The sequence below is a fragment of the Rhincodon typus genome, chromosome 2 (genome assembly GCF_021869965.1).
Source record: "Rhincodon typus isolate 14 chromosome 2, sRhiTyp1.1, whole genome shotgun sequence".
In the NCBI taxonomy this organism is placed as follows: Eukaryota; Metazoa; Chordata; class Chondrichthyes; order Orectolobiformes; family Rhincodontidae; genus Rhincodon; species Rhincodon typus.
In genome coordinates this window covers 69,722,818-69,742,364 of record NC_063333.1, presented here as the reverse complement: position 1 = coordinate 69,742,364, position 19,547 = coordinate 69,722,818, and the positions used below count along the sequence as shown (strand labels likewise).

The following is a 19,547-nucleotide window of genomic DNA, read 5'->3' as shown; positions in this document are numbered from 1 at the left end:
CAGTCAGCAGCCGATAACTGATGCAATGGTAAATGTGGTGGAGTGGGATATGGGTTGGAAGTTCAACTCAGCATGCCAAGCTAAGCAACAGACAGTAGCCAGTGAAAGGAACAAAATCAATAGCAAGTAAATATCTCACAAAGGATCACTGGACTTGAAACATTAACTCTGTTTTTCCCTCCACAGATGTCATCAGACCTACTGAGTTTTCCAACACTTTGTCTCTTTTCAAGTGAGCATTTTGAGTGGAAGTGAAGACAAAGTCATCAGTCTTCCCTAAATTAACTGTAGGAAATTGTGACTCATTCAAAGCTGGAAACTGGATAAGCCGTCAACCATGCTGAGGCGGTGCAGGGGAGTGAGAGAGACAGTGGTGAGATAGCTCTCTCAGGATATTAGTTACTGTGGAATATCTTAATAAGCTAAGTCGTTACACAAGGATCATAACTGAATGCCAACTACTGAACTCGATCATGATACTTCATATGAATCTCACATTTCTGGGGAAAATATAAATCAATCTTCATAGAAACAGCTTCAAACTGTCATCTGGTTGATGTCACAAAGTGCATGAACAGTTTTCCCGGTGAAAACAATAAATTTTCTAATATTTCTCAGTTTTACACAAATTATTTGCATTCACCTTCACTTAATGCTTCAAATTTAGTTCGTTCAAACTGAAAGACACAGACGTGTGAAAGCCCTCTAGAAACTACCTCACACCCCCATTTAAGTCTCTGAGATGGATGGGTCAGGCATTTTTAATCACTGTTGCAAGCTTGAGGTGAACAGCTTGCCATCAGCTCTCACACGTTCGCCCGAATCTTAAGCAGTATAAACTAAAACAAATGACACCTGGAACCTTTGGTGCTTACAAAAAGGGAACTAGTTCTGTGCAGCTAATTAACACATTAAAATATTATTGTGATCTCAAGTTTACCTTCAAGATCCTGGCTTTTTGTTGCAAAGAAATTTCTGCATGCAATTACATCTAACCCTTACAGACTTAAGGCTGAAAGACTGAAATGTTCTAAGTGGGGAAAAAAAAGTTGATCAGAGAAACCAAGGAAAACTTCCATTCATCACACTGGTTTTCTCACCCAAGTAGGGTGACCAGATTTTCAAAAGCCAAAACCACGACACATGGAAAAGCCATGACAAGTTGGAGGTGGGAGGCAACCTCTCCCGCATTATGTCCAACCAGAATGGCAATGTTATTTCCTGGATTGTTAAAAGGTATCAATAACAGTGCAACTGTTGGTGCCAAGAAGATCCTTTATTCACCTTTATTCATTGACGGGATGAGGGTGTTGCTTGTTATGCAACATTTATTGCCCATCCTTAACTGCCCTCTGGGCAATTAAGAGTCAACCACATTGCTGTGGGTGTGGAGTCACATGTAGGCCAGACCAGGTAAGGATGGCAGTTTCCTTCCCTAAAGGACATTAGTGTACCAGATGGGTTTTTCCAACAATCGACAACGGATGCACAGTCATCATTAGATTCTTAATTCCAGATAGTTATTGAATTCAAATTCCACCATCTGCCATGGCAGGATTCGAACCCGGTTCTCCAGAACATTATCTTGGTCTCTGGATTACCAGTCTGGTGATAAGACCACTAGGCCCATTGCCTCCCCTCAGTGATAAATCCCTTGGAGACATCAAGTGGGTTTGGGCGAGAGAATATTGGGTCGCTGCATGCAGTGTATTGTGATATGGTGTGAAGGATGCAAAGATGCTTACAAGCATTGATTTTTCTTGGCCCTGACACACATGAAGTCATGTGACCGACAAATCGGCAGAATGGGAGGCAAGCATAAGCAGGAAATGGAATCTGGGAACAAGCTTAAAGTAGTTGCAACACTTAAAAAAAAATTAAGAAACATGTCAAAATTTTGAATAATGTGTACAGCTTAAGAAATGAATGACAAAAAACGCCAAGATGTGAGTAAGCCTGCCACTGTGCACCCATGGTATGAAAGAAGATAACAATAATTACTATGATAAAATGTGAGAAAAGACACAACAAACTTGGTAGGTGTAAATGCATGCCAAATCAAGGAATTCACACAAATAAACTAAAAAGGTAACTTCAGCTACAGCTCTTATGTTAGAGCTTTGCCATTGTTCGGAGGTGTTGCAGCATAGCTTAACAGTTGTAGCGCAAAGCATTTATAATTTCTAGTTGCAAGAAAAACTCAAAAAAGGACAGAAGTTGTGAAAATCCAAAAATATAATGCTTTGACTCAAAAGTATTACATGCATACAGACATAATTCTAGTGCGCCGCATATTTTACATGGAATTATGATATAGCTGTAGCATGTTTCCATGCCCCTTAGTCTCAAGGGGGCAATAGGACGATAAGAAATCACAACAGGAGTAGGCTGTTCAGCACCTATGGGATTCAATAGTATCATGACTGACTTGAAACTCCTCACATCACTTTCCTACGCTTGCCCCCTCATCCTCAACTCCCCCATTGATCCAGAATATCTCTCAGTCTAGGAGCAAAAGGCATAAAAGTAAGGTGTCACCCATGTAAGACAGAGACAAGGGGGAATTTCTTCTGAGGGTAGTGAATTTGTGGAACTCATTCTTTATGCCCCCTGCAGTAAAGAGTCATGAAGTACATTCAAGGCTGAGATAGATAGTTTTTTTTAAATCTTTAAGGGAATCAAGGGCGATGGAGAAAAGGCAGGAAAGTGGAATTGAGGATTATCAAAGCAGCCTTTATCCTACTGAATGGAGAAGCAGGCTTGAGGGGCTGAATGGCCTACTTCTGCTCATTCCATGTGTTCTATGTTTTAATGATTAAATAAAAACTGAAGACTGGGCTTGTGGAGATGCTGATGGATTCATTCAGCAGCCAAGGCTATTTTGAGTAGATTCCCAAACAATAGAAAGATGAGCCCAAGTAAATTGCATCATAAAATCTTTAGCTCCAGAAGTAACAGAGGTAAATGTTGTAATTGTACCTGCCTCCATCACCTCCTGTGGCAACTCATTCTATATATACACCACCCTCTGCATGAAAATGTTGCCTCTCAGGTCCCTTTTAAATCTTTCCCCTCTCACCTTAAACCTACATCCTCCAGTTTTGGACTCCCATATCCTGGGAAAAAGATTTTGACTATTCACCCTGTCCATGCCCCTCAAGATTTTGTAAACCCATCATCTAATTTAAGTAATCCACTGATAATCCCAGTTACCAAGGATACATCTCATTTGTCCAGTAACTTTTGGTCCCAGATTAATTTCAAGCCCTTAATCGCACTCGCAGCAACAGCACCCCAGAAGACCAATAAATCTTTGGTATTGGTCTCGATGGAGCAATTGGTCAGTGTTTTCAGCTGTTAACTGAAAGGCTGATGGTTCAAGACCACTCAGGGGCAAAACCCTGAATGTTTTTGCCCTGCCAGCATTCTCCTTTACTGTCAGGGCAGATTTTGGGGCACCCTCTTGTGACACAGTGGTGTCTGTACCCATAAACTGAGGGGCCCGGGTTCAAATCCCACCTGTTTTACAGGTGTGTAATAACATCTCTGAACAGGCTAATTAGAAAATTAAGTTAAATTTAAAAAAAACATTGATTTCATTATCTTTCTACATCTATCAATCACACAGACCCAAATAGCACTTGCCCAACACTGACAACAAACTTATCTATATGTTGGCGATAGTGCTGAGATTCTAAGGGGATTCACAACTTGGTTCTCATCAGACAATTTTCATGAAAAATAGCTTGGCAAATGCTTCCTTTTTAGACTAAGACCTACTATTCGCATGTTATTTATTAGTTGAGGATTGTTTCAATCCACCATAAAGATCCACATAATCTGTGCAATTAGAATAAATTAGTTCATTTTTTAAGGACGAATGAACTGACATGATATATAAATTCTAACAACACTAGTATGGCGTTGATGAGTGCCTTCTTTATCTGCTGCAGTCCATGTAGTGAAGGCACACCCGCAGTGCTGTTGGAAGGAAAATTCTAGGATTTTGACTGAGTCTTGTCAGTGTATGACTTAAGTCTACTGCCTTTGGCCTTCAAAGTGGTGAAGGTTACAGTAAGATATCCTTTCCAGACACCAACTATGATAAACTGACCACTTTGTGCTAATTATTAAAAAGGCGTCATCCTTGGATCAGGTTCTAGAACAAAATGAAGCCTGTCATCTCTGGTTGTAATTCAGAACATTGTTCTTGCAATTTGATACTTGAGCCTAGCACTGACGAAGACCAAAATTCACTCTCATTAAATAATCAAGGCTTGCCTTAGTGGCAAGTATGACTCAAAAGCTAGAAATGATTTGATACAAGAAAACAATTGTGATGTATTTCTGATTATGTTGGTAGAACTGGTTTTCAGAACAATATTTCTTTAAAACATATGTAAAGATTACAAAAACCCAAGTTTTACAAACAAAGTCTGGGCTAAAATTGTCATCCTTTGCACTGGTCTTGCTGGTTTCAGGTGAATAGTGCTGAAAAATTCTGAAGAAAATGGTATCACTTGGTCATTGGTCTTCAATAATGGATTGAATGGAGTGACTTAAGGTGCAATAACCTTGGGCTTCAGTCTTCTTTGTGTATGGAAAATACCAATTCCCAGTGGCTCAAATTTCCATCATATGCACAGTCTGCAAAGTGTTAAGGCTTATGCTGTTTTTTCAACATCCTCTGTGCTGTGCAACGAGGCATGGGCAAGAAGTGTCAGCCTAGACAGCAATGGTCACATGCCATGAACAAATATTCGAAATAAATTCGATGGTCCTTCCGTGTTTTTCAACATCTGCCCCATTTTCAACTGAATCAACCCACATGCTAAAAGGCTAAAACTTGTTTGTTTCAAAGAACATATTCCTTTGGAAACTGAACCACATATTTGTCAACTAATTTTGGTCTCTGTAGAAATTCCAGTACCCTCCGATATTAAGTTTCAAGAAAACCTGCGTAATAGACAAAAATCCAAGGCATCATTAAATAAAGGATATCCCCAGAGAAGGGAAACAGCAACATTAAACACGAGGGGTAATAGTTAACATTTGCTGGCATTCTCAAAAACAACTTCTGCAGCTCTTAAGTATCTCTCAACATCACTTCCGAGTTTGTTGAGTAAAAAGTAACACGTGGAAATGGAACAAGGTTCTTTTTGGGGCGCACATCAACAATGCAAAATAATTTGTTTCAAGCCTGTCACAAGTACTAATATGTTTCCTTTCCTTATATTTTCCTTTTTCAGACCACCCATCCTGACCTCTCAAACTAAGATCGCCTGGTTTGCCTTTGGAACCACGCCTCCGAGGGAGCAATAGATGCTGAATTTCAACTTCTCCCATGACTGAAATTTCCTTAACACAAAACATTATCCTATTCTGGATTATAAGCCACCTTGTGGAAAATGCTTTAGGTAATACTCTTTCAAAGGTTGACAGTTTGTCACCATGGCTATAAATCAACTGAATTCAAGTGCTTATGTTATCAAACAGAATCAGCTAATATTTTTATTACTATAATATGTTGCAGATGAACAGCTTAATCACTATATTTAGAGCAATTTACAAATACCACATGAAGTTGCAGTGAAACTAACTAAATTGTGCACATTGATCTTAATCCTACCTTAAAGTAAACTACTATTCCAGTATTTTCTCAGCCCGATGCCAGTTTCAGATTCATTTCTTATGGTAGATTTGAATCCTTCAATGTGCCTATTCAATCAATTGAGTTACTTATACCACACAATAATTCTTCAAATGCCATTAATATGTTTATGAAGAGGTTGGCTTAGCTGTTCTACTTAGAATAGTGAAGCATGTATTACTGTATCTATTTCTACATCATACTTCAACAATAATACATCACTGTGAAATAGAAAAAAAGTGTTACTCCATATTAAACTGTTCACAGTTGATATTGATATCAATACAGGGTACAACTTTGTTTGGAAGACGCAAGGAGTACACATTTTAGAGTTTGAAAAGCTCAACATAAATTAATCATTGAACCATACATGCAGTTAGGTTAGTTAACCAATGGAAAAGACATGGTGGCCATACGTAAGAAAATGACATGTTCACAGTTTATCTGTACTCAGCAAAAGCCTCAGCTTTATTCCTCTGTGTCCCCACCTTAATGAATTTCAGGCATGACATGATGTCAAACTCAACTTCCGCCATCCTCACCTTTGTGCCCACTTCTTTGGGCAAGTGTCCTCTCCCCGTTCCAGAGACCCTTTTGCCTAGTTCCAACACACACTCTCCACCTGGACCCTTTCCTCTGGCCTTTCACCTGCACTCAATCTGTTCATTAAGAACTGTTGACATGATATTAATCGCCTCAATATCTTTGCCCCCCGCCCCTCACCAAATCCAATGTATCTCCCTGCTGATAAGGGTGGTGCTGTTGTAATTTGAAGTACTGACCTCTACCTGGCAGAGGCTGAGTGCCAGCTCTCCAATATCTCCTCCTGACTTCCCCTGGACCATGATCCCACCATGACATATCAAGACCATTGTATCAATTATGGTAAATGATCTCATTTTATCTAGTGACCTCACCCCACACCCCCGAACCCTCCCCAACGTCCCCCACTCCGCCTCCAATCTGATAGTCCCGCAGCCACACTCCGCTCGCATCTACCTCCTTCCAAAAACCCACAAACAGGACTGTCTGGGAAGACCCATTGTTTCAGTCTGCTCCTACCCTACAGAACTCATCTCTTCCTACCGTGACTCAGTCTTCTCTCCCCGGTCCAATCCCTGCCTAGGTATATCCTGGATTCCTTCGACGCTTAACACCAGTTTCAAAATTTCCAGTTTGCAGGCTCCAGCCGCCTCCTCTTTACCATGGACATGCAATCATTTTACACGTCCATTCCCCACCAGGAGGGTCTTCGGGATCTCCACTTTTTTCTGGAGCAAAGACCTGAACCGTCCCCACCCACCACCACCCTCCTCCCGTTCGTCCGAGGTCAGAGGGGTGGCTATGGTCACCCGCATGGGCCCCAGTTGTGCCTGTCTCTTCGTGGGATACGTGGAACATTCCTTGTTCCAGTCCTATTCCAGCCTTCACCCACAACTCTTTCTCCAATATATCAATGATATCATCAGTGCTGCTTCCCTCTCTCATCAGGAATTGGAAAAGTTCATCAATTTCGCTTCCAATTTCCTCCCTGCCCTCACTTTCACCTGGCCCATCTCTGACTCCTCCCTTCCCTACCTTGACATCTGTTTCCACTTCTGGAGATAGACTGGCCACTAATGTCCACGATAAACCAACTGACTCCCACAGCTACCTGGACAAAACATCCTCACACCCTGCTTCCTGTAAAGACTCCATCCCATTCTCTCAGTTCCCCCATCTCCTTCACATAGTTGGCCTCAACTGAACCTTCGACAAGGAAGACTCCGAACTGTCCACCTTCTTCCTCAACCGAGGATTCCCCAGCACTGTTGTTGACAGGGTCCTCAACTGGATCTGACCCATCTCCCGCCCTCACCCCTCTCTTCCCTCCCACAGCAGTGATAGGGCTCCCCTTGTCCTTACCTACCATTCCACCAGCATCCACATCCAGAAGATCATCAGACACCACTTCCGCCACCTCCAGCGAGATGCCACCACCAGACACATATTCCCCTCCCCTCCCTTGTCCACCTTGTGCAGGGATTGTCCCCTCCGGGACACCCTGGACCAATTTTCCTTCACTCCCAATGCCCCCTTCACAGCCCCATGGCACCTTGCCCTGTAACCGGTGAAGGGCCCAACATACCTTCCAGGTAAACCAACAATTCACCTGCACTTCTCAGAATCTAGTCTACTGCACTCGCTGCTCACAATGTGGTCTCCTTCTCTCTTTTGTCCCAAGTCAGAAATCCTTGCATTCTTTCATTTCAACGAAATTTTATAATCACAATGCTTTTATTCCTGGCTTGTCCTTTCTTCCTGAGCAATGCCACAGGGCATCAAATTCACATAATTTATTCAGTAAAATTCAGTAGGTTTAGTGAGTCCTGAACTCAATGCCAAAACAGACACTCTTGTATTTAAAAATGTCCTGAATTTATACAATCAAAATACCACAGCTACAATTTGTGTTAGTTAGACAAATTATTTATATCGTTAGATTGAAGTGTAATGGAATTAAGCCCTTATAAGCCTTAACATAAATATGGTATGATGCCAAAAAAAACATGCTCTGAACTTGAAACATGGTGTAAAAGGTTTTTAAATGAAACTCTTAAAACATATTATTAACCCGGGTATGCATGGTTATTGGCAAGTATCAGTAGCTGCATAATCAGACAGCACACAAAGCAAAGCACATATTTAAACCATCTGCCATTTAAGACCAACTCCTTGCCAACACCAACTATCACCTACTTTACATTTCTTGGGAATGAATGAAAAATGAACACTACAGCATAGCTGAGGATCTTTGGCATTTTTAGCATTGCAACTGAATGTCGACTTGAATCGGAAAGAAAACAATATTTTGGACTTCGGTCGATGTTTCAAGCCTTCCTCAGAATTTATTTTTGAATGTACAATATCTTAATTAGGAATATTTTTATTGAAAGATTAGTTGAATGAGTACACAAACTTTAGAATGAATTGAGATTATTCTGACGAAAAAAAGTGTTATTGCTGAGAAACTGGCATGACGTTGCTAACTTAGCTGCTCTGTACGATAGGCTAAAATCTGACATAACACACATTTGAAACGTTGAGAAGCATATAACGTAAGGTCCAGAAGGTCATGCAATTCCTCCCCTTTGCACAAGAAATTATCCAGCCTAATCTTATTCGAGACATAGTGTTGGTAATTACTACACTTCAAGTCGGCATTGAAATATTATTCAAAAGACCATATGACGTAGGTGCAGAAGTACACCATTTGGCCCATTAAGTCTGCTCCACCATTCTACGAGGTCTGCAATCATCAGCAAACATCCCCACTTCTGATAATACAATGGAGGGACGGTCATTGATAAAGCAGCTGGAGAGGGTTCAGCCTAGGACATTAACCCAAGTAACTCCCGAAAATTTAGCTCCCAGTTTTAAGATCATACCTCAGTAAATGATCGGGATTTCTAGGGCTTCTGCTTCTAATATTCTGTGAGGCAGTGAAGTCCAAAATCCCACAACCTTCCAGGTGAAAAGATTCCTTTAAACTGATACCACTTCCCGACCAACCTTGCCACTAAAAGGAATTGGTTCTTCCCACCTGGGCCTTTCTATTTCATACAATCTCCCTTTGCCACGTTATTTCCAAGGAAAATGACCCAACCTAACCAATCTTTCCTTATAGCTGGATTCTCCATTCCTGACAATATCCTCATTAATCTTCTCTCTAGGCTCTATAGTGCAATCACATCCTTCATATAACGCTGTGGAGGAAAATTAGTATTACTTAATTCAACTTATCATCAGCTTTCCTCCAATCTTGATTATGTATATTGATTACAGTAATTTTATCATGACAAATTGTTCTGTGATGATGTTAAGGGATGAAGTTACCAAAAAGCTATTAAAACACTAAAAACGATACTGAAATCTGCATTGGTCTAAGCATCATTGATTTGAAGATACAATCAGCATTAATTTTGCTGTACTAAGACTTGAAGTCATCTTCAAAAGTAACATTAAAAGCTAACTATAGACAGAGAATTTGCTCTCCAAGGAAAGTCACACTACATAACAATAAAATTCATACCGTGCAAAGATCTTTATATTGAAGCTTCTGAAACTTGGTGTCAGAATTTCCGGCACACAATTCCACATATCCAAGGACAACCTGGAACACTGTGTTATGGATCGCCTGAGTGAAGTGCATGTGTAGCTGGTCCATTGCAGTCTACAGAATATTTTAAAAAAAATAAAATGTTAATTGTAATACTAATCAATGAATTGCTTGATCAGGAATCCACTGTTTAGAGAGTTTTAAAAATTCTTTTCACCTCATTAAGAAAACTCTTTTTCAAGCCCGATGAATTGTGAACGGCAAGTTATCCCGTGAATTCTAAAGTAGTAGCAGAACCAATATTCTTTTCAATAAACAGTTGAAATAAAGTCGCTCACAACTTTTAAAAAATTCCAACTAAAGCAATACATTTCACATATTACAGAACCACACATCCTGGGTTGCTCTCATGTGCATGTTATCAGGGTGCTGCAGTTTTTTTCTCAACAAATAACTTGTCTATCCTATTACTTACAGCAAATTGGGGGCAGGGGGGAGGTGGGGGGGATGGTGAGGAGTGGTGTCAGTTGACTGGATGGGTGGTTTGCAAAGCAGAATGATGCCAGCAGTGAGGATTCAATTTCTGCACCGGCTGAGGTTGCTAGGAAAGATTCTCCTTCTCAACTTCTGTCACCTGAGGCACGGTGACCCTCAGTTTAAACCACGAGCAGTCATCTCTCTCTCTGTCTAAGGAGAGTGCAGTCCTATGGTCCCCTTGAACTATGATGACTTTATCTTTAGTGGACCTGTCACTGTGGATTAGGATCCTTTGCATTTGTCATCATATAAAGGACTTTGGAGAGTTCAAAATATGAATGAGAATTATTGAAGCTTGTCACACACTCAGCTCATCAAAACTACCATGCAACCAAATGACAATGCCAAAACCTGTAAACATTTAACTTAATATTTTATCGCCATAAATAGAAGATAAAGAAACTCTGGAGAAATGTCTTGTGGTGACCTGTAAGGCCATCACCAGTTTCTCAGATCTGATGGAATTCACACTAGGTGAGATTATTAAAGTACAAGGTTCCACTAACAACTGCAAGGCTTCCGAGATAATTAATTCACTTCTATTCACTGAAGTTACAAGCAAGCATAAAATCATCTACTGTGCAAAACCAGTCATAAATCATTAATAATTGACAGACTTGCAAATGAGGTCAAAAGGAGATTGATAATGGTGATGGTTGTGGCTCTGTTAGTGCTGGGGTTGCATTTTAGGAGATGTGGAAGGTCTTGAAGTGGTCTACGTATCTTGCCTGGCAGCAGAACACTTGATTTCTAGGAAGCATCCTTCAAGCTAGCATCCAGCCGAATTGCTTTTCTCCTTCCTTTTGTGAAGAAAGCAACATTCTTCCTTAAATAGCAATCCATTTTATCTATTATTTTAAATGGCAAATTGTAATTTATTGAGAAGGGAACAAATTTGAGAAATTTGAACTTTCTCACGGCTGGCTGAACCATCCTCTTCTAACTATTCTTTACTGTCATCCTGCTGGGTGGAACTGCTCTCATTTGGCTCCAGTCAAATAACCAGAGAATCATTGTAACAGGTTCTTTCACAGCACCACTACCTCAGTATCACAGAGTCAGAGTCATACAGCACGAAAACAGACCCTTCAGTTCAAGCGACTAAGTTTCCAAACTAAACTAGCCCTCTGCCTTGGACCTATATCTCTCAAAACGTTTCCTATTCATGTAACTATATTGTAACTGTACCTGCATCTACCACTTCCTCTGGCAGTTCACTCCACATATGAACCCCCTCTGTATGAAAAGGTTGCCCCTCAGGTCCCATTTAAATCTTTCTTCACTCACCTTAAAAATATGCCCCCGAGTTTTGAACTCCCCCAACATTGCAAAAAGACCTTTGCTATTCACCTTATCTATGCCCCTCATGATTTTATAAACCTCTTTAAGGTCACCCCTCAACTTCCTACACACCAGTGATAAAGTCCCAGCCTCTTTTTAAAACTCAAGCCCTCCAGTCCTGGCAACATTCTGGTGAAACTTTTCTGAACTGTCTCCAATTTAATAATATCTTTCCTGTAACTAGACCAGAACTGTACACAGGACTCCAAAAGTGATCTCACAGATGTCTGTACATCCGCAATAGGACATCCCAATTCCTACAATCAATGGTCTGAGCAATAAAGCCAAGCATTTAAACATCATCTTAACCTCCCTACCCACAACTCTACTTTCAAAGAACTAGGTATCTGAATCCACAGGTCTCTGTTCTACAACACTACTTTGGGACCTACCATTAACTGTACAAGTCCTGCCCTTGTTTCTTTTACCAAAATGCAATAAACTCTCATTTATACAAATTAAACTCCTGCTGCCACTTCTTAGCCCATTGGCCCAATTGATCAAAATCTCTTCGTAATCTTAGAAAACCTTCAGCAAATTCGGTGTCATCTGCAAACTTACTAACCGTGCCTCCTGAATTCTCATTCAAATCGTTTGTACAGATGACAAAAGTGGACCCAGCACTGATCCCTGCAGAACACCGCTGGTCAGAGGCCTCTCAAGCCAATTTTGTATCGAGTTGGAAAGCTCACCCTGAATCCCATGTCATCTAACTTTACTAATTAGTCTATGATGCAGAAGTTTGTCAAAGGCTTTGCTAAAGTCCATGTAGACAATGTCTACCTGTTCTGCCCTCAATCTTTCTGGTCATGTCCTCAAAAAACTCATTCAAATTTGAGAGACACAATTTACCACACACAAAGCCATGTTGACTATCCCTAATTAGTCCTTGCCTCTCCAAATGCACGTAAATCCTATCTCTCAGAATCACCAGTCTATAGTTCCCATGCTTCTCCTTACACCCTTTCTTCAATAAAGGCACAATATTAGGCACTTTCGAATCCTCTGGCACCTCACCCGTAGCTGTAGATGATACAAATATTTCTACAAGAGTCCCAACAATTTCTTCCCACAACATTCTGGGATACACTTGATCAGGTCCTGGAGATTTATCCTCTTTTATGATTTTTAAAGACATCCAGCACCACCTCTTTCGTGATGTGTACTGTTTTCAAGACATCAATATTTATTTCTCAGAGTTCCCTAACCTTAATTTCTTTCTCCACACAGTAAAAACTGACACAAAATATTCATCTCGTATCTCTCGCATCTCCTGTGTTCCACACATAGATAACCATGTTGATCTTTAAGGGACCTAATTCTCTTCGCTCTTAATGTACTTGCAGAATCTCTTTGCATTATCCTTAACCTGATCTGCCAAGGCTCATGTCCTCTTTTTGACCTCCTGATTTCCCTCATAAGAATGTCCCTGCACTGCTTATACTCTTCCAGAGGTTCACTTGATCCCAGTTATCTATACAGGTATTTCTGTTATAATGCATCTTTTGTTAATGTGAATTGGTTGTATTGCAATTGATGAATAGTGTCCGCTGTTTCTACTTTCTACTATACAGTAGTGATTTTCCATAGCAATTTCCCTATAAGACAATTTTCTATGGAGATTTTCTATAGCGCGAAGTCACACAAGAACGTAGTTATCATGTTATAGGAGAAATACCTGTACCTAACAAACAACTCCTCCTTATTCTTGACCAGAGACTCAATATCTTTATTTATTCATTGTTCCTTATTCTTACCAGCCTTATCCTTCACTCTACTAGGAACATACTGCCTCTAACTCTCGCTATCTCACTTTTGAAAGTCTCCCACTTCCCAGTTGTTCCTTTACTGGTCAACAGTCTACTCCTATAAACTTTTGAAAGTTCCTGTCTCATACTGTCAAAATCTGCCTTACTCCAACAGAGAACTTTAACTCTTATGCAAGGCCTATCCTTTTCTATAACTATTTTACAACTAATAGAATTATGATCGCTGGTCCCAAAGTGCTCCCCCACTAACACTTCAGTCACTTGTCCTGCCTTATTTCCCAGGCGAAGGTCAAGTTTTGCTCCTTCCCGAGTAGGTATATCTACATATTGATAAAGAAAATCTTCTTGAATGCATTTAACAAATTTCTCACCAACCAAGCCCTTAATACTAGCGCAGTCCCAGTTATGTTTGGAAAGTTGAAATTCCCTACAATTACAACCCTATTATTCTTACATGTATCCGAGATCTCTCTACATATTTGCTCCTCAATTATCCAACTGACAATTGGGAGGCCTATGGTACAATCCCTTCAGGGTGATCAGCTCCTTCTTATTTATGAGTTTCACCCATATAGCTTCACTGGATGATTCCTCAGAAGTATCGTAAGTATAGCAGTAACGTTTTCCTCAATCAAATCACCGTTCCCTTTCAATCTTTCTTATAGCTTCTAAACCTTGAAACATTAAGCTGTCAGTCCTATCTCTCCCTTAGCCATGTTTCTGTAATAGCTACGATATCCCAGTCCCACACTCCCATACATATCCTGAGTTCATCTGCTATACTTGTGAGACACCCTTGCATTGAAATAAATGTAGTTTAATTCTTCAGAGTTATCTTGCTCTCTGACTTGCTCTGGCCTGCCTTTTCTAATTAAATTGCTCTTTTTAAATTCAGAACCATCCTCATCTAGTTTCACTACTACTTAAAATCCATCACCTTTATGGGAACACGTTAGGCCTGCTCTCACGATAACCCTTTTGAACATCTCCCAATGCTCTAATGTGGATTTTCCTACAAGTAGTTGCTCTCAGTTCACATCAGCCAGATCCTGTCTTCTGTTATTAAAATTGGCGTTGCCCCAATTCGGAGCCTTTATTTCTGATCCATCTTTGCCTTTCTCCAGAAGTTACTTTAAGTATTACTGAATTATGGTTGCTATCACTGAAATGCTCCCCCACTGACACATCTATCACTTGCCCAGTTTTGTTCTTGACAATTATGTTCAACATCACCCCTTCTCTTGTAAGGCTTTCCACAAGTTGGTTTACAATGCTGACCAGGACACATTTTAAGAATTCTGCCCTCTCTAAGCTTTTCATACTTTGGCTATCCCAGTAAATATTGGCCAAGTTGAAATCCCCGACTATTATTAAGCTGTTATTTTTATATTTCTCGCTAAGATTTGCCCATGTGTCTGTCTATCTATCTATCTATCTCTCTGACTGTTTAGGGGTCTATAGTACACCCTCTGCAAATTGAATGCCCTATTTTTGCTTTTAGGTTCACCCATATTTGTTTGAGGAATGCAAGATATCCCCTATCCCCTATCCTTAATGTTGTAATTGACTCCTCGATCAATATTACAATACCACCTCCTCTTATACACCATCATATCTAAAAGTTATGTACGCCGGAATATTGAGCTAACAGTCCTGTCCCCTCTTCAACCGTATCTCCATGATAGCAATGATATTACATCCCCATGCATTAGTCAGCACCGTCAACTGAGCTTCCTTACTTGCAAGACTCCCTGCATTAAAATAAATACCATCCGGCACTAGCATGCTCCCTTGTGCCTTAACCTGGCTATATTTATACTTCCTCCTCAACTGCTTTGATTGTTCTTTTCTTGTCTGTGTTATACCCCCTTACTGTAATTCCACTCTGCATCCAATCCCCTGTCAAATTAGTTTAATCCCCGCCAACCACACGAGCAAAATTTCCCAAGTAAGGATGTTGGTCCTATTCCAGTTCAGGCGCAACACATCAGATTGCACAGGTCGCACTTTCCCCAGAAATGAACCCAGTGATTGAGGGATCTAAAGCCCTGCACCCACTCCATCTCTTCAATCACACATTCAACTGTTGTGTTCACCTATTTCTAAACTCACCAGCACTTGGTACCAGGAGTAATCCAGACATTACAACCCTTGAGGTCCTACATTTTAATCTGCTGCCTGGCTCCCAAAATTCTTGCTGCATGACCTCATCCCTCCTCCTACTTCTGTCATTGATTCCAATCTGAATCGTGTCCTCGGACTGTTTGAACTCTACCCCTCAAAATGCCCTACAGCCAGTGATATCCAATACCCTGGTCCCGGGCATGCAATTTACCATCCCACAGTAACATCTACAGGGGCAGAAAGTGTGCAAGCTGAATGCTCCAGACTCAAACTCAACATTTTCAATTACAGAAAAACTGTTCTTGAGAGAAACGCAGTCTAAACATTTCCTGAGCACTTGTCTGCCACCCTTCTGCTGAATGAACAGTACACTCCCTCTCTGACTTCAATTCCTTAACCTACTAACGCCCATGGCTAAAAATATGCTATCCAAATAACTATCAGCTTCATGGATGCAGTTCTGTGCCTCCAGCCACTACTCAAGCTCCAAAACTTGGCATTCGAGTTGAACAAAATGGCAGAAGTTCCTGCAGAGATGGTCATCCAGACTGCCAGAAGCATTTAAGATTTCCCACATATTGCAGGCCATGTAACAGAATGGGCTGAGCTCCCTTGTGATACCATGGCTCAGCCTTAAACATACTTCCCTTATGTTAACATTTCTCTTCTCTCCTTCCCTTGCCCTTCTTTTGGTTACTTGTGTTACTTGATTATTTTGCTCCTGACTTTCAGTTATTTCTGTGGCTTAACAATACTTTTCTAATTTATAGCAATTTACAGATAGTCCGTAACAGAAATCTTCAACCAGACAAAGAGGTCATTGACATGCTATGATGTTACTCTTGCTGTTTTGTCCCCAGAAAGAACTGATGGCAGGACATTTCATGTTCAGCTCTACTTTGATGCTGACTATAGGACATATTTCCCAGACTCGCAAGAATCACCTCTTATTTCAGCTACATGCCTCTCCCCGTGACATTATCCGAACCAGTGTAGTTTTCACATGTACAGTGATGACACACAGTTCAACCTCAATAGCATTTATCAATTCCTACAACATTATCAGATTGCTCATTTACCAACTGATCCTTGATAAGCGGAAATTCCACCAATTAATTATTAGGAAGACTGAGGCCATTGTTTTTGGGTACTCCTCCATTTTCGAACTACTAAATCCATCTTTCTCTTTACCAACAGTCTTAGAAAAAGCCAGCGTATTTATAATCTTAGTACAGATTTACCTCAGGGATTAGATTCAGATTTATCATCACTATAAAAGCAACCTCATCACATCAGCTTATCTGCAGCTGAAACCCTTGTCCTGGCCTTTGTCACCTCTAGACTTGGCTAAAATTAATATATTCATTGGTCTCTGCATTCTACCTTCTGTAAACTTGAGGTCATGCAAAGTTCTGCTACCCAGGTTTGTTGTACTGTTGAATACCCAAGAAACAGGTGTAATTAGATAATTCTCACCTTTTAGAGTCAGGGATGTGGAAAACGAGAGGTGGAAATTTGTTCAATTTGATGAGAGGGCTTGAGTGCACTCTATAATGTCTAAAGTTGTGCAATCTTTTAGTTGCGTAATTAGTTTGCAACAAGATTGCACAGCTCTTTGGGAGAAAATGCAGGTGAAATACAAGACCTTTATTTAGAACAATCACAGAAAGCAGGCAGCCAGTACAACAGATTCAGGTAACACACAAAATATCCAATCCATTCAACTCAGCAGTTTGCAGTCATCAGAGATGGCCACTAATTTCAATGCTTCAGAAAAAAGCTAAACAAAAGAACTGCCCAGTTTTCAAAAACTGTATCATTTGCAAAATCATGCTAAAATTCACAAAGCATCAGGCATTTCTAAACGTTCAAGTTCAGAAAATAAATTAATGCCACTAGGTGAATCAAATGATTCAGGATTTTTTTTTTTTTTAAAACATAAATACCACAATACTAAGAGACAACAAGGTGCAGGGCTGGATGAACACAGCAGGCCAAGCAGCATCATAGGAGCAGAGAGGCTGACGTTTCGGGCCTAGACCCTTCATCAGAAAAGGGGGAGGGGAAGGGGGTTTTGAAATAAATAGGGAGAGAGTGGGAGGCGGATAGAAGAGGGATAGAGGAGAGGATAGGTGGAGAGGAAACAAACAGGTCGAAGAGGCGGGGATGGAGCCAGGAAAGGTGAGTGTAGGTAGGGAGTTAGGAAGGGGATAGGTCAGAAACGTCAGCCTCTCTGCTCCTATGATGCTGCTTGGCCTGCTGTGTTCATCCAGCCCTGCACCTTGTTGTCTCGGATTCTCCAGCATCTGCAGTTCCTACTATCTCTACCACAATACTAAATTGTATTTACCTGCGTTTTTCCCAGCAATCTGTAAGCAAGTTGTACCTTGGTATAATGACTGACTTCAAAGTGCTTGCAGGTTTTTGACAGTGCAACATCTAATTGTTCCTAAATTTTAAAAACAAACAGTCATAATGAAGTACAATGAAATAACGATCAACCAAATGTAGATCAATGACTATTTTCACTTTCAGTTATTTGGATGAAAATCAAATTTAAGCTTTGAAATGGCTAAAAAAAAGTTTGAACTTTATATTGAACTCAGCTTTCAGTTATATTCTCTAAAAGAACTGAAAAGACAAATGCAATAGGTGTGACAATATTGCAAACATTTATCCTCCACCAATAAATATTTCTGAATTCCAAATTACAGTCAAAAAACAACAGCAACTGATTTCTGTTCAAGAATAGTTTCAAAATGTAAGCGACTCTTTGAAGCATTATTTTTAAATGCTTGTTTCAGAAAGTTAACAATACAAATACCAACGAGCAAATTTACCAAGAACTCAGGTGAAATCACAAGTACGGACCATCTTATAGTCATTTCTCAAATGTGGGTCAATGGCATATACTAGACAACCAATTATTAATGTGAATGTAATAGAAAATGATAGCTTCTGCTAAAACCATATCAAATTTCTTCTCCTGAATTTTTTGAAGACGACCATTCAGGTACTTTTACTGGTGAAGCCACAGAAACAATTAATTATTGCCAAATTTGAGCAATACCAGAAAAGGCAGTGCTTCATTTTGAAAGTGGAACAGGGGAATGGGAGCAGCAAAACCATTTGCTGACATAATATTGTAATACCAAGTTCCAAGAGTGATGTGTTTACCAACACTAAATTTTTTTGTTTAAATTAAGCTTTGTTGATGTCTGGTTAACAAAATTATTTTCAACATATAAGTGATCAACATGAATTCATGGATATGTGCAACATTTGGGAAATAGCTTGTTTTTCAACACAGTCATTTAATAAGCCTTAATTAAAAATATTTTATTTAAAATCCCTACCTCTATTTGTTCCAATGTATCCTGTAATTTTGAATTCAGTTCACTAAAAAAAAACAAAAATATTAGCTCTTCTTTATGTACTAATAAAATCACACATGCCAATGTCATCATTCTGATGATTAAATGGAATTACAAAGACTGTAAGCTAGGTAATTAGCCATAGTTCATAAGGTACCATAGGCATCTTTTCCAATAGAAAGATGCAATTGGTTATGGAGCTTAAGGGGCAGAACTCAGCATCAAATGTGGAGCAGGGTGAGGAGATCACAAGCCAATATAGGAACTGAATCAATGTTTTTAAGCTATGGGCGCAGAAATGGGGAATTTAACCCACAAGTCTATGCTGGTATGTGCTCTAATTCAGCCTATTCCCACCTTACCTCATCTAAATTATCTTCCAAAGTCTCCATGCCCTTCTCTCTCATAGGCTTAATTAGCTTCCCGGAAAACATTAATACTATCAAATTCAACCATCTCCTGTGATAATGACTTTGCACATTCTCATTACACTTTGCATAGCCAATTGCTTTGAAATTCTCTATTGGATTTCCTAGATACATGGCCTCCAGATATGTTCTTTTCCCAGAAGAGGAAACATTTTCTTTGTACCCACTCTCAAAATTGCTCAAAAAATTTCCCCAAAAAAGACCCAGTCTATAAATTATTCCATG

The 19,547-nt window shown here is 40.0% G+C and overlaps 1 protein-coding gene across 2 annotated transcripts in view; it reads right to left on the bottom strand.

The window, feature by feature from the left end:
• vps50 (VPS50 EARP/GARPII complex subunit) overlaps positions 1–19,547 on the bottom strand; it is a 158,481-nt gene that overhangs the window by 70,938 nt on the left and 67,996 nt on the right. For both annotated transcript variants that reach the window (XM_048610923.1, XM_048610918.1), the window contains 3 exons: positions 18,877–18,919; positions 17,871–17,969; positions 9,723–9,863 (listed from right to left, as the gene is read on the bottom strand). In XM_048610923.1, the coding sequence (XP_048466880.1) occupies positions 9,723–9,863; positions 17,871–17,969; positions 18,877–18,919 (283 nt within the window). The remainder of the gene's footprint in view (positions 1–9,722; positions 9,864–17,870; positions 17,970–18,876; positions 18,920–19,547) is intronic.